Source organism: Aptenodytes forsteri, unplaced genomic scaffold, assembly GCF_000699145.1.
Source record: "Aptenodytes forsteri isolate BGI_AS27 unplaced genomic scaffold, ASM69914v1 Scaffold349, whole genome shotgun sequence".
Taxonomy (NCBI): domain Eukaryota; kingdom Metazoa; phylum Chordata; class Aves; order Sphenisciformes; family Spheniscidae; genus Aptenodytes; species Aptenodytes forsteri.
In genome coordinates, this window is record NW_008794452.1 from 4,268,243 (window position 1) to 4,279,089 (window position 10,847).

The 10,847-nt window shown below is 45.3% G+C and overlaps 2 protein-coding genes across 2 annotated transcripts in view; one reads left to right on the plus strand and one right to left on the minus strand.

The window, feature by feature from the left end:
• Positions 1-273: 273 nt before the first annotated feature.
• TACR2 (tachykinin receptor 2) lies at positions 274-10,176 on the minus strand. The gene is made up of 5 exons (XM_009290545.2): positions 9,749-10,176; positions 6,172-6,366; positions 2,811-2,967; positions 2,279-2,475; positions 274-958 (listed from the first exon to the last, which is right to left on the minus strand). Exons 1-5 carry the CDS (start codon positions 10,150-10,152, stop codon positions 763-765), a joined length of 1,149 nt encoding a protein of 382 aa, XP_009288820.1. The 5' UTR covers positions 10,153-10,176; the 3' UTR covers positions 274-762.
• The window catches only part of TSPAN15 (tetraspanin 15), a 29,770-nt gene continuing 25,900 nt past the window's right edge, over positions 6,978-10,847 (plus strand). Inside the window, exons 1-2 of the mRNA XM_019474937.1 lie at positions 6,978-7,014; positions 7,172-7,240. Of these exons, the coding sequence (XP_019330482.1) occupies positions 7,012-7,014; positions 7,172-7,240 (72 nt within the window). The 5' untranslated portion in view covers positions 6,978-7,011. The remainder of the gene's footprint in view (positions 7,015-7,171; positions 7,241-10,847) is intronic.

Consider the following 10,847-nt stretch of genomic DNA (forward strand, 5'->3'; position numbering starts at 1 on the left):
AGTGTCGCTCTCCAAATTAGGCACCACAATTAACTATGTGAAGTTGGAGGAATCACTTGGGCACAGTTTAATAGGAAAATGACATCGTATTTTGGTACAAGGTTATAGAAACCCATGCAATGACGACATCTTAAGGAACTGTTTCTCGCTTTTAACTGATGAGAGATGGTGCTGGTGAAATTGCAGGCATGAAAATCCCAGAATTCGGAAAATTCTCAGGGCAGGCTTTTCAGTCTGGATGTGTTAGTATTTGGCTTTGTCGTAAACAAGCTTTGCTCCACAGTCTTGTCTGCCTTGGGGCTGCTGAGACATGGGACTTAGCTGCCCACGCAGCCCTGAGGGTCCGTCCAAACTGGGCCAGATATGCCCCAGCCTTTCTGCTCCATCACCTCTTATCCAGATTTAAGTGTCTTGGTGGAACAGAAAGCATGAGATTGCTATCTGGAAGAGAATAATTGATGTTCTACTGATTGGCACTGCCTCAGGTCTGCTTCACTGCTTTTTTGACCTCATGGGCAAAATCTCGCTGTTCTGTATTGCAGCTGTTGGTGTAAAGGAGGGCTGAACTTGCATCCATAGCTGGGTGATATTTGGACCTACACGGATAGAAGTTTTACCAGCAGACTGCTTTCAATGCTGATGGCATCTGAAAAAGTCCCATAGGAAACAGTTGCTCCAGAAAAAAAGACCTGTCTCAGGCTTCTACAAATCTGCTGCCTTGAAAAGGTGTATTAGGATAGAGCCAGAACCAGGAGGAGAAAATCAAAGTGTTAGCTGGGTGAGGGTAAATGTTGTCTTCTCTTTCTCATTCAGTTGGGTTTCTGTGTTTAAACTTGTTGTTCTTGACTTCCTGTGGGTTGTCTTGGAAAGGGATGGGGATGTAAGTTTAAGTTTGTCTTTCTCAGTTGCTTTTATGCATGGACACCACCGAAAGGCTAATTTGAAGCCAGAACGAAACCTGTAAATGTAAGAAAAGAAATTAAATGGTGAAATGATCTTTTTGACTGCACAGAAAAAGAACAAATGCATGACTTGGTTCTACCTCTGAATGACCATGGAAATAAAAAGTTTCTATTTAAATCAAAGGAGCAAGGTGAAGAGCTAAATGTATAAAACCATGGAGTGAAGAGCAATAGGAATTTATGATCAGATTTCCTTATATTTTAAGTAAATATGTAAGATCAGTCAAACAGCAGGATGTTTGATGTGCTTAGTAGATGGTGCTGACCATGCTGATAAAAGCATTCGTGAGAAGCAGAGCATCTGAGGAAAATACATGTGTTTAGCCCCTGGAAACTTTTTTAAAAACCATGAATAGTTAAATGAGGAAGCTGTCTGCTTTCTGAGAGAGGAGGAGGATGTGTTTGGGTGTTTTACTTTAAATGCAGATTGGCTGAATGGGCTGCAAAACTGCCTTCTTTTGTGAGCTTACGGGCAGGATGCTGTTGGAAAGCTCTGAAGGAGTGAGCCTCCTAGCATCACTCTGGAGTTAGGTAGTTCGCTGGTGGGGTCCCAGTGAAACTGCACTGGAGGTGCTGGAGGAGGTGTGCCGATAACTATTTCTTACCCTTAAAGCTCACTGCGCGTACAGCCGGAGTGGAGAGAGATGTGGGTTAGGGAGAGGTCTGGTAGCGGGACGTGCAGGCAGGAATTGGCATGGAGAACCACAGGGCAGCCAGAGCAGCTCCCCAAGCCCAGCGACCTGCCGCAGCAGCGTCCCGAGAGCAAGCCTGTTCTCAGCGCAGAGCAAGAGAGACATCTCTTGGCACGACGAAGTTGTGCTCTCCCAGCTGCTCACTCGTGGCGGGTGTGCCCGGACGGGAGCCTTGGCAGGTCGCCCGAGGGCTGCTCCTACTCCCCATGGGGATGAGCCCTGTGCCTGTGGGGGGGGCTCAGGGATGCACTGGGGGGTGGTGGCACAGGAGCGGTGGTTAAGCCAGCCCGGCATTAGGTCAGCACATGCATTGCAGGGATTAGAGTCCTCCCTCCTTCCTTGGAAATAAGGTAGTCTGTGTGTGGAAACTGGTGCAGATGTGGCTGTGCTGATCATACACCTGCTGCCTGCGGTTTATTCGGAGGCAGAAAATCTTAAGGGTTGAGTTAAAATCTCACTCGCACAGTGTGGCTAATCTCACGTTATTAGGAGAGTATAAATTAACTTGTCTAGCCGGAACATGGACTGCAGTTGAAAATCACAGTTGTTCTCACCTCCAGAGATTTATGCTTTTTCAGACTGAGATTTTAGTTTTCTCTGTGCACACGCATGCACGCTACTCACCTTTGGTTAAGACAGCAGTATATGATGGGGTTGTACATCGTCGAACTCATGGCAAGGAGAAAGATTGCAAGATAAACCTGCTGAATGTACTTCTGCTGGTAGATGTCTTCCTTGAAGCTCCCCAGGATGAAGTATATGTGATAGGGCAGCCAGCAGACAGCAAAAATGATCACAACTACCACCATGGCCTTCACAAACTAGAAAAACAAAACCAGGGTGTTATTCCTGGGCCTGATTTATCTCGTGACATGCAGATTCACTGGACACCGGGCTTTACTCTCTAAGGACTGCTGGGAACTGGCCCACTGCCTACCGATGTGAGCCTTTCTTCCTTGGAGGCTGGCTGGTGCATGTAGAACACAATTTTTTTCTTACTTGCTGAGTGATGCCCTTTACTCCCGGCCCAAAATATTTTGTCAACCTTTCATGCCCAATCCCACAAGATTTTGTATCAAATGCAAGCTCTGTTTTGGCATTGGAGCCAGCAGGGCTGGTGCGCTGAGGGTAATTATTTTTAAGTTTCACTTCTGACCTTTTTTTTGGCATTAACTTGGTGTTCGTAGCGGACTCTGTTAAGGTGGTTGCCTGGAACCGCACTGCTCCACAGAGTAATTCCTATAATGCTGTATGCAACAAACATCACCATTAAAGGCAGTAAATAAATCAACACGATCACTGCAATGTGATACCTGAAAAAGAAAAACAAGCATGTTTTCATAGTCAGTATGTCTCCTGAAGGGCTCTTTCAGAAATTGTCTTTTGGACATGTATGTCTGGCTCCCATTAACTTCAACCCCAAAGCATAAAGAAGCAGAAATTTTGCCTACAAACATCATTACAGGGACTTCTGTAAACAGCAAAAGCTCATCTCTCTTGTGTTGTGATGATTAGTCCTTGGACTAGATTCGCTGTTCTTTCAAGATGGAGTAATATCATTTATCTTTTATCAGAGGGTAACAGTCCATGGCCACCTGCCCTGAACTTGGCTATCCCACTGCAGTCAGGGAAGAGAGATGTCGTAAGACTTGTGGCTGTAAAAATATGAACCTTTAAATCACAGATATGGGAAAGGAATATTTCAAAAACTGCAGAGTAACTTGATGAACGCAATAGTGTCAACAGCTTAATTCAGCAACAATGAAAAAAAACCTGGATCAGGGAGTTCAAATTGTAGCTGGCTGCTAACAGGGTGCACAAACTTGGCAGGGAAGACTGCAGGTCGCGAGGAAGGAATATTGCCTGCTTAGAGCATGCAGAAAGTGAGTGGCAGTCATTGCTGTATTTGTGTCACTGGCTGTTTTTATTTGTCAGTGCACACACAATTATATATCACCAACAGGCTACTCGGTTACTGCTCTGGCTGAAAGAGCTGGCATCTCCTTCGGCTGTATTTTAGCTTGGCCCTTCCTAGCTTTCCATGTTTCCCTGCAAGCTTCTGCTGGTTCCCTCATGCTGGGGTTTGATTATTTTAAGCAACCACCATTTATGGGGAGGGAGCGACCTGCTCGCTCAGTAAGAGCAGCTGTCAAATTAACATAAACAGTGTAAAAACTAGGATTAGGCAGGAGGGCTCTGGCACACGCTGCTGGCAATGACCACAAAAGGCTGGGTGCAAATGGTCTTCTCAGTATGACAACGCTCTGGAGTTACTCGCCGCATTAGTGAGCGGGGTCAACTGCTTTGCAGAATGCTGTTGAAATTGGTGTTGGGGCGCTCAGTGGTGTTTGCTCCTTGGGGTGGTTGCAAATATTGGAATGGTGGCTGCGTGTAGAAAAATACTATATTTGTGAAATGTGGCAAGTTTATCACTGCCTGTTTTCCACCCTTCCCAAGTCTCCTCAGAGCGGTACCTCTTTTGAAGGTCTAATACAGTGTGTGGAGTGCAGCGGAAATGCAAAGCCCTTTTAGAGTTCCCATGCTTGGAGGAGGAGGGGATGGGAGCCTAAGCTTGAGCACGTGGCAAAAAGAAACTTTTAGTCTTGTACTTTTGCTACTTTGCTGCAAAGTTAACCTATCACCAGAAAAAAATCCTCTGTGGTTACGGTTCTTTATTTTGGTTAAACTTCTACAACTTTAGTCCCTTCATATCCAAGATTTCTCAGGCGCTGGCAGTCACAATACTGCATTGTTTGGGGTTCTTTTGGACTTGTTTCTATCATAATTATGAACATGTTTCCTGCAGAAAAGGATTTTCCTTTGTTCTGAAGTCTAGAAATCTTGAAAGCTGGTTTTAGTCGACTAAGAAGGATTTGGAGGACCCACAGTCAGCAGAGGAACCTGGTCCTCCATTTCTTTGTTTTTTCTTTGGGTTTCTTAGTATTTCTTTTCCTCGGTATTTGGACTAGCACATGAATGGCTGCACGTGGCTTTTTCTCCCTGGTCTGTATTGCAGGCGTTTGTCCCGATAGATCCATCACTCAAGATGATTTCTGGGGAGCACTGCTTCCAACTTCCTTTCTAGGAGAGCTACTGAAACCTGCAAATCTGAGGCTGTTCAGGGAGAGTGAGCTGGCGAATGAAGTGATTTATTGTGTTTGGGAGCTGCTGCTCTTCAGCTGAGGATCCCAGAAAAAACCTGCCCCCGTTATTTGCTACTTTCAGGACCAACCTTTCCAGCCTGCAGAGACTTCATTGGCATGCTGGGAAACTCTTGTTTCAATCCTTCCCAAACAGTGGATGTGGGAGAAATAAACCTCAAGCTTTTCATTTGAATGAAATAGTCATCAGTGACTTATATATAAGTGATTATCTACTATCCCTCCTTCTCAGTTGACAGGAGGCTGGCATACTGTGTTCCCCAGCATGTGCCGTGGGGTACCAGCCAAGGAGCCCTGGGAGGAACATCACCCAACATGATGTGAGCCCGATTTTACTCTTGCTCTTCTGTGACTCTGGAGACTGGGGACAACTGGCCGCCAGTGGCTGAATATGCTGCAGCTCAGTCAAACTTACATGAAGCTCCTGGAACTTGGCACATATTAGCGTGAAAACCGGTTGGTTTGGTAATAACTAACTGCAGGAGGCATCCAGCTGTCTGCCAGAGATGAAGACCGAGAAGGGAAGAATGTCCCTGGTGCACGTAGCTGGGCAAAAGTGTTCACAGCGAAGAATGGATGCGGGGAGTTTAGCACTTGGTTTTGGTTTGAAAAATTGTTTCCATTTTGTTAATCAATTTGTTCCTTTTCTGCAGTTCTTCCATTACTACTTTGTATAAATATGTTTTGCTTGATAAATTTCTCAAACTGCTCTGTGTATCATGTGCTTTAAATAATGATTAATCACAGCAGATCCCCTAAATGCGGGGTATGGCTTGTTTCATCTGTCTGAACAATCTTGCTTTAAAGCAGGAGGAAATTGCTATGAGGGTTAGGAGCTTTTGGGAGCGCAGACGTGTGCCCAGGTAAGTCGGCCTATAAAACCTTAGGATGTTTGAAACATACTGCTCTTCCCCCCCCCCGGCAAAGAGCAGCATAATTTTTAACTAATTCTGTGGCTTCTCGGCATTAAAGATACCCAGTTTCTTCCTGCCTGATGGAGGGAGAAAATCCAAAATCTTTGGAACCAGGATTTATTGCTTGTTTAGAGACTTCTTGCGCTGGTTTCTCTTAAATCCACTGAGCCCTGTATCTAGGGTTTCTAGATCTTATAACCACTTTTCAAAGCAGGGGAGGATGATGCATCACCCTTCTTTACCCTGAGCCATGATCACCTGGTAGCTTTTTCCACAGCTGGCTTAAACTGAGCTTAGATGGGCTGCCCCAGACCCATATTCCCCTGCTGGGTGGTTTCCCCTTGCCCTCTCTCCCAGTACTGCCTGTAGCCAACAGTTTGGAGATGAAATGGATTTCCAAGTTAGCTTTTGCACGAATTGGGAGTTTTCTTGTTTCTCTTACGTGAGCTGGTGCTTGGATCCGACGTCATCGGGCCAGACGACGATGCATTTTGTTGTTCCGTTGTCCATCATGATCTCAGCGTAGAAGCACTGCGGGAAGGCAAGCCCAAATGCCACCAGCCAGATTATCCCTATGATGACTCTGGTGCTTCCAGCGGAGAGCCTGGGCTTGAAGGGATGAATTATTGCCATGTACCTGCAAGAAAAATAGGTAATGCTTTTACAGTTGCATTGGTAAACTATACGACAAATATAGCAAGTGTAAAAACTCACCAGGACGGTATACTGGACTTTATTCATAGAGACATTTTGATAGGTTCCAGGTTCTAGTGTGAGGAAGAATGCCTTCTGCATATGGTCGTCGCAAGTATTCCCCATACTTTGAATTTTGCTTTTTTTAATCTTTTTTTAAAATTAATTTTTTAAATTAATTTTTCAAATGCTTTATGTGTTTGGTCTGAAATTTCATGCTGTGAACTGTTTGTGTTAGTTTGGAGTTATGCACTGTTTAATACCGTGCCCTTTTCTCCTTCCTCTAGCAAAAAAACCCCTCAAACTCTGTTTCCCCCTAATTATGTCAATCTCCTCTGACACCCTGTATTATCACAACAGCAGATTGGGGTCTTTACCCTGAATTTTTCCCCACTGATTTTTAGCCGTGGAAAACTCATGTGCCATCCACCTCTGCCTGTAAAATGCTCGAGCACTTGTGCTTGCGGTGGAAGGGGAAAACTGACCCTTTCATCCTGCACCTGCTCAGAGCCCTCATGGCACATCTGACTATTAGATTACTTGCAAGCCCGGGGCGCTCTCTGGTTTTAAGTTCCCTGTGTAAAAATGCATGGTATCGTAATGAGTACATAATCAATTATGCATTTCTTGTCATGCTTTCTGTACTCTTTGTCATGGTTGTTACAAAGGCAAAATAGAGTGGAAAATGCCAATTGCCTCCTGGTTTTCATAGCGAAAACCTGACAAACTCTGCGCTGTCTCTTGGCCAGGCTGTTGGGAGGGAGCTCTGCCCGGCTGCTGCTGCAGGACAGAGGGTGGCTGCATGGACAGACAGCACCGTAAGTAAGCTAGAGCTGCATGGCAGCAGAGCCTTATTTAGCCATGAAATTTTCATGTCGTCTTGCTTTTCTTTAGCTTGTTGTAGGCAGTATTATACAATGCTCAAATCTGGTCAGGGAGGAATCAAGTGGCAAATATTCTCCAGAATATTTGCCCACAGAAGTGCCTAAATCCACGATCTGTGGCTCTTGGTGAACGGCAAGTCCTGGGTATAAATGATGCCACCCACTGCACTGCCGAAGCAGCCTGATGCAGCAGCCCGTGTTGCAGATACCGAAGGTATTACAGGGCTGCTGGGTGGAGGCTTTCCCACTCAGCCAGGGGTGCACCCCCGAGGCGAGCTGCACTTTTAGGCAAGCTCCTGCAAGTTGGGAGATGTACTGAATCTGCTGAGATCTCCTGGCTGCTCTTGCTGTGTGGCAGGGTTGCCTTTGCCCCACTGCTGCTTGTGCTCCCTGCGACATCCCAGGATGCTGGGACCACGCTCCCAGCACCCTTCCTCTGGTCCTCATCCCACGCAGACAAAACAAGCTGAATTTTGGACACTTGCACACTTTCCGAAGAGGGCCTAGGAGGCTTTGCTAACTGGAGTGTGAAACTTGATCTGATATACTACATTTCTGCCTGGAGTGCTGTGGAAAGTGTGCAGTGGAAAAAGCTGCTCCAGTACACAGAGCAGCTTGAAATGGGGAAGCAGAGTGGTCCTAAACCCAATGGGGAGCGATACTGCCAGGGCCTTTTCCACAGCAGACAAAGATGACTTATGGAGCTGTAACTTCTTAGCCTCCTTCCTTACAATAAACTACTTAAAAAGACATTGTTTTATCGAAGTTAAACAACGGAGCCCGTGGACGCAAGTTCTCATAACAATAAATGGAAGCCGCAAGTTTCCAGGAGACAGTGTCAGGATCTATTTTAAGGCTAAGCAAAGAATAGCTAAATATGGTTTGCAGCAAGATGCCAAGTTTTCTTTCTGATCTGTGCCATGTGACTAAAGAGATTTTGGCTGTATAGGTACTTTCACCAAAAGTCCCCAAGGAACGAGAGTAGGGAGACATGAGGACAGGCTGAAATGGATTTTTTTTTTTTAAACAATATTCTTTGGCAGAACACATGTATAAAATAGCAGTTACCAACAACCCTTGATTGACAGGCTGAATGGATTTTTTTTTTTTAAACAATATTCTTTGGCAGAACACATGTATAAAATAGCAGTTACCAACAACCCTTGATTTAAAGCCAGGAACAGCAAAAGAGTATTCGAGTTTAAAAGTGAGCTGCCATTGCTTCTAAATAGGGATTTGCTTTCATCTGGACAACTGCAGGCTGATAAACACATCACTCATCTCTGCGCTTGTTAGCGATCCTTCCAGTGACCGCAGGGGCCGCTGCCCCGTACTGTGGCAGCTGCGTGTCAATCCAAGCCATATCCCCAGCTCCGGTGTGGGTTTCAGTGGGCATTACACGCACACGGGGCAAAGCCTTCTTTCTCCTGCGAGTTTGTTTGTCTGGTTTGTCTATCGATTGCTTCCTGAGGCTGGGTGTGCCGGGGTGAACGGAGCTGCAAGCAGGGGAGGGAGTTACGAAAGCGACCCCGATGACTCAGGGAGCAATGCTCTTTGGATGGCTCCAGAGGGATGCTGGCTCCGCTCCCGAGGGAGCTGGAAGGGCCCTTCGTGGATACGCATGCTTGATAAGGAATAGAGGAAATCTGAAGGAAACTGCAAAGTCAACAGACAGGAAGGATGGAGGGAAGGAGGGCAGAGAGCCTAGAAGGGAGCTTAACCTCCTCTACTTCTTTTACATGCCATTGCCGTTAAGAGAGGAAATTCCCATGGACTTTTGGCCGCTTTCTAGTAAGAAGAAAAACAGCGTCATGCTAGTTAACAATGAGCTGTAAACACATTCAGACTCCACAAATTTAAGCTCAAGTAAAAGAGACTTGGCAGATGTAAGAGTATTATGAAAATACCAAATTACTACAGAAGTCAAACAAAATCACTGTAATTACTTTCCTCCCTCTTGGAATAAGTCATTCTTGTGAACAATTGGAGCAGACTCTGCCATTTCTGATCCAATTCCCATTATTTCTGGTGGTTTGCTGGACTTGCAAGAGGGATTGTGGCTGCTGCTACTTTCAGCATCCTGCAGGATATTCGTATCGCTCCAGCTCTGTCCAAATGAGAGGTCCTTCTCGTGGTTTAAAAAAAACAAGTTTGCAGGATGACTGGGAAACAATTTATGATCAGTAACAGGAGAACAATAAAATACCAGCCACTTCCACTCATTACACATTCAGGTGTGACTCAGACCAGGAATAAGACAGAAAAGCCTTCCTTTCGTGCCACAACTAGCATCTAACCCCATAGTCTATTTGCCTGGCACTCCTCCCACTTTGCTGATAAGGCACCTGACACAGTAGGGGGGGATTGCACAAAGTATTGCAATAATTTTTTATAACTTACAGTGAATTTTTCGGACCTTATCATCTCCATTCGCCCTCTTACCTCTCTGCAGCCACGGCTGTCATGGAGTAAATGCTCACAAACATTGCGGTGATGGGGAACCAGTTCTGAAACCTGCAGAATTCCTCGCCAAAATACCAGACGTTGTGACTGGCATAAATAAAATTGAAGATGGTATTGAAAGCAGACATCAGCAAGTCCGAAAAAGCCAAATTAACGATAAAGTAATTGGTAGCACTCCTCATTCTCTTGTGCGCAAGAATAATCCAGATGATGGTGACGTTGCCAACGATGGATGTGATAACGATGAAGGAATAGGTGATAGCCCACAAAGCAATTTGCCATCCCGGCTGGGTAAACTGGGTTACTGCTGTCCAGTTGCTGCTGTCCTTGAGGGAGTCAGCCTGTGAAATGTTGCTAGCATTTAAAATGGAAAATGTGCTCATGCTTTTTTCTTCATCTAAGTGTAAAATAAAATCTTCTGGCATCTGCTTATTTTCTTGCAGTAGATGCTGGTGTTATGAACCCCATGCATATGACTAAGTGCCGTTAAAAAGACGTCGGGATGAGATGTCTCATGTCCTCTCGTCCTGTTTTCCAAGTGATGCAATACAGTTCCAGGAGGAGATGGAGGGCCTCCTCCTTGCCTGGCATTTTAACCTATGCTTGAAGAGCAAAAACTAAAGAATTCCTCTCCCCCTTGAGTTTCTTTTTTCTCTAAAAAGAAAGAAAAAAGGAAGAAAGAAAAAAGGGGGGAGGAAGGAAGGTTTTTTTTCCAGGTCAGTGACAGGTAATGTCTTCCTTTAGATTATTTTTAGGGCCAAGAAAATATAACTGGAAGTATCAAGCCAGAAAACACTTCAATCCAAGTGGAAATCCTTCTTTTTCAGGGCAGCAGTCTTCCAAGGCACCAGGTATCTGAATCCCCTGCAGTGGGACTGAGGACATGTGGTTTTCTTTGCCTGTGTAACTATTAAGTGCGAGGCAGGAGCCGTACTGGGATAAATTCTCTACAGGGTTTAAGGGGACTTGAAAGGAGGTGGAGTCTCCTGCAGGCAAAAACTAAACAACCAATTTGACATCAAATGAAATGTGGCAAAGTGGTACTTGAAACTCCCCCCCCCCCCCGCCATTTGGGAAA

Bases quoted from the DNA above. Each gene is read 5' to 3' on its own strand.
- TACR2 (XM_009290545.2), bottom strand. From the start codon at position 10,152: ATGAGCACATTTTCCATTTTAAATGCTAGCAACATTTCACAGGCTGAC. The intron at 6,367-9,748 runs GTAAGAGGGCGA...TTTTTCTTGCAG, and splicing joins ACAGCCGTGGCTGCAGAGAG to GTACATGGCAATAATTCATC. The intron at 959-2,278 runs GTGAGTAGCGTG...TTACATTTACAG, and splicing joins TACTGCTGTCTTAACCAAAG to GTTTCGTTCTGGCTTCAAAT.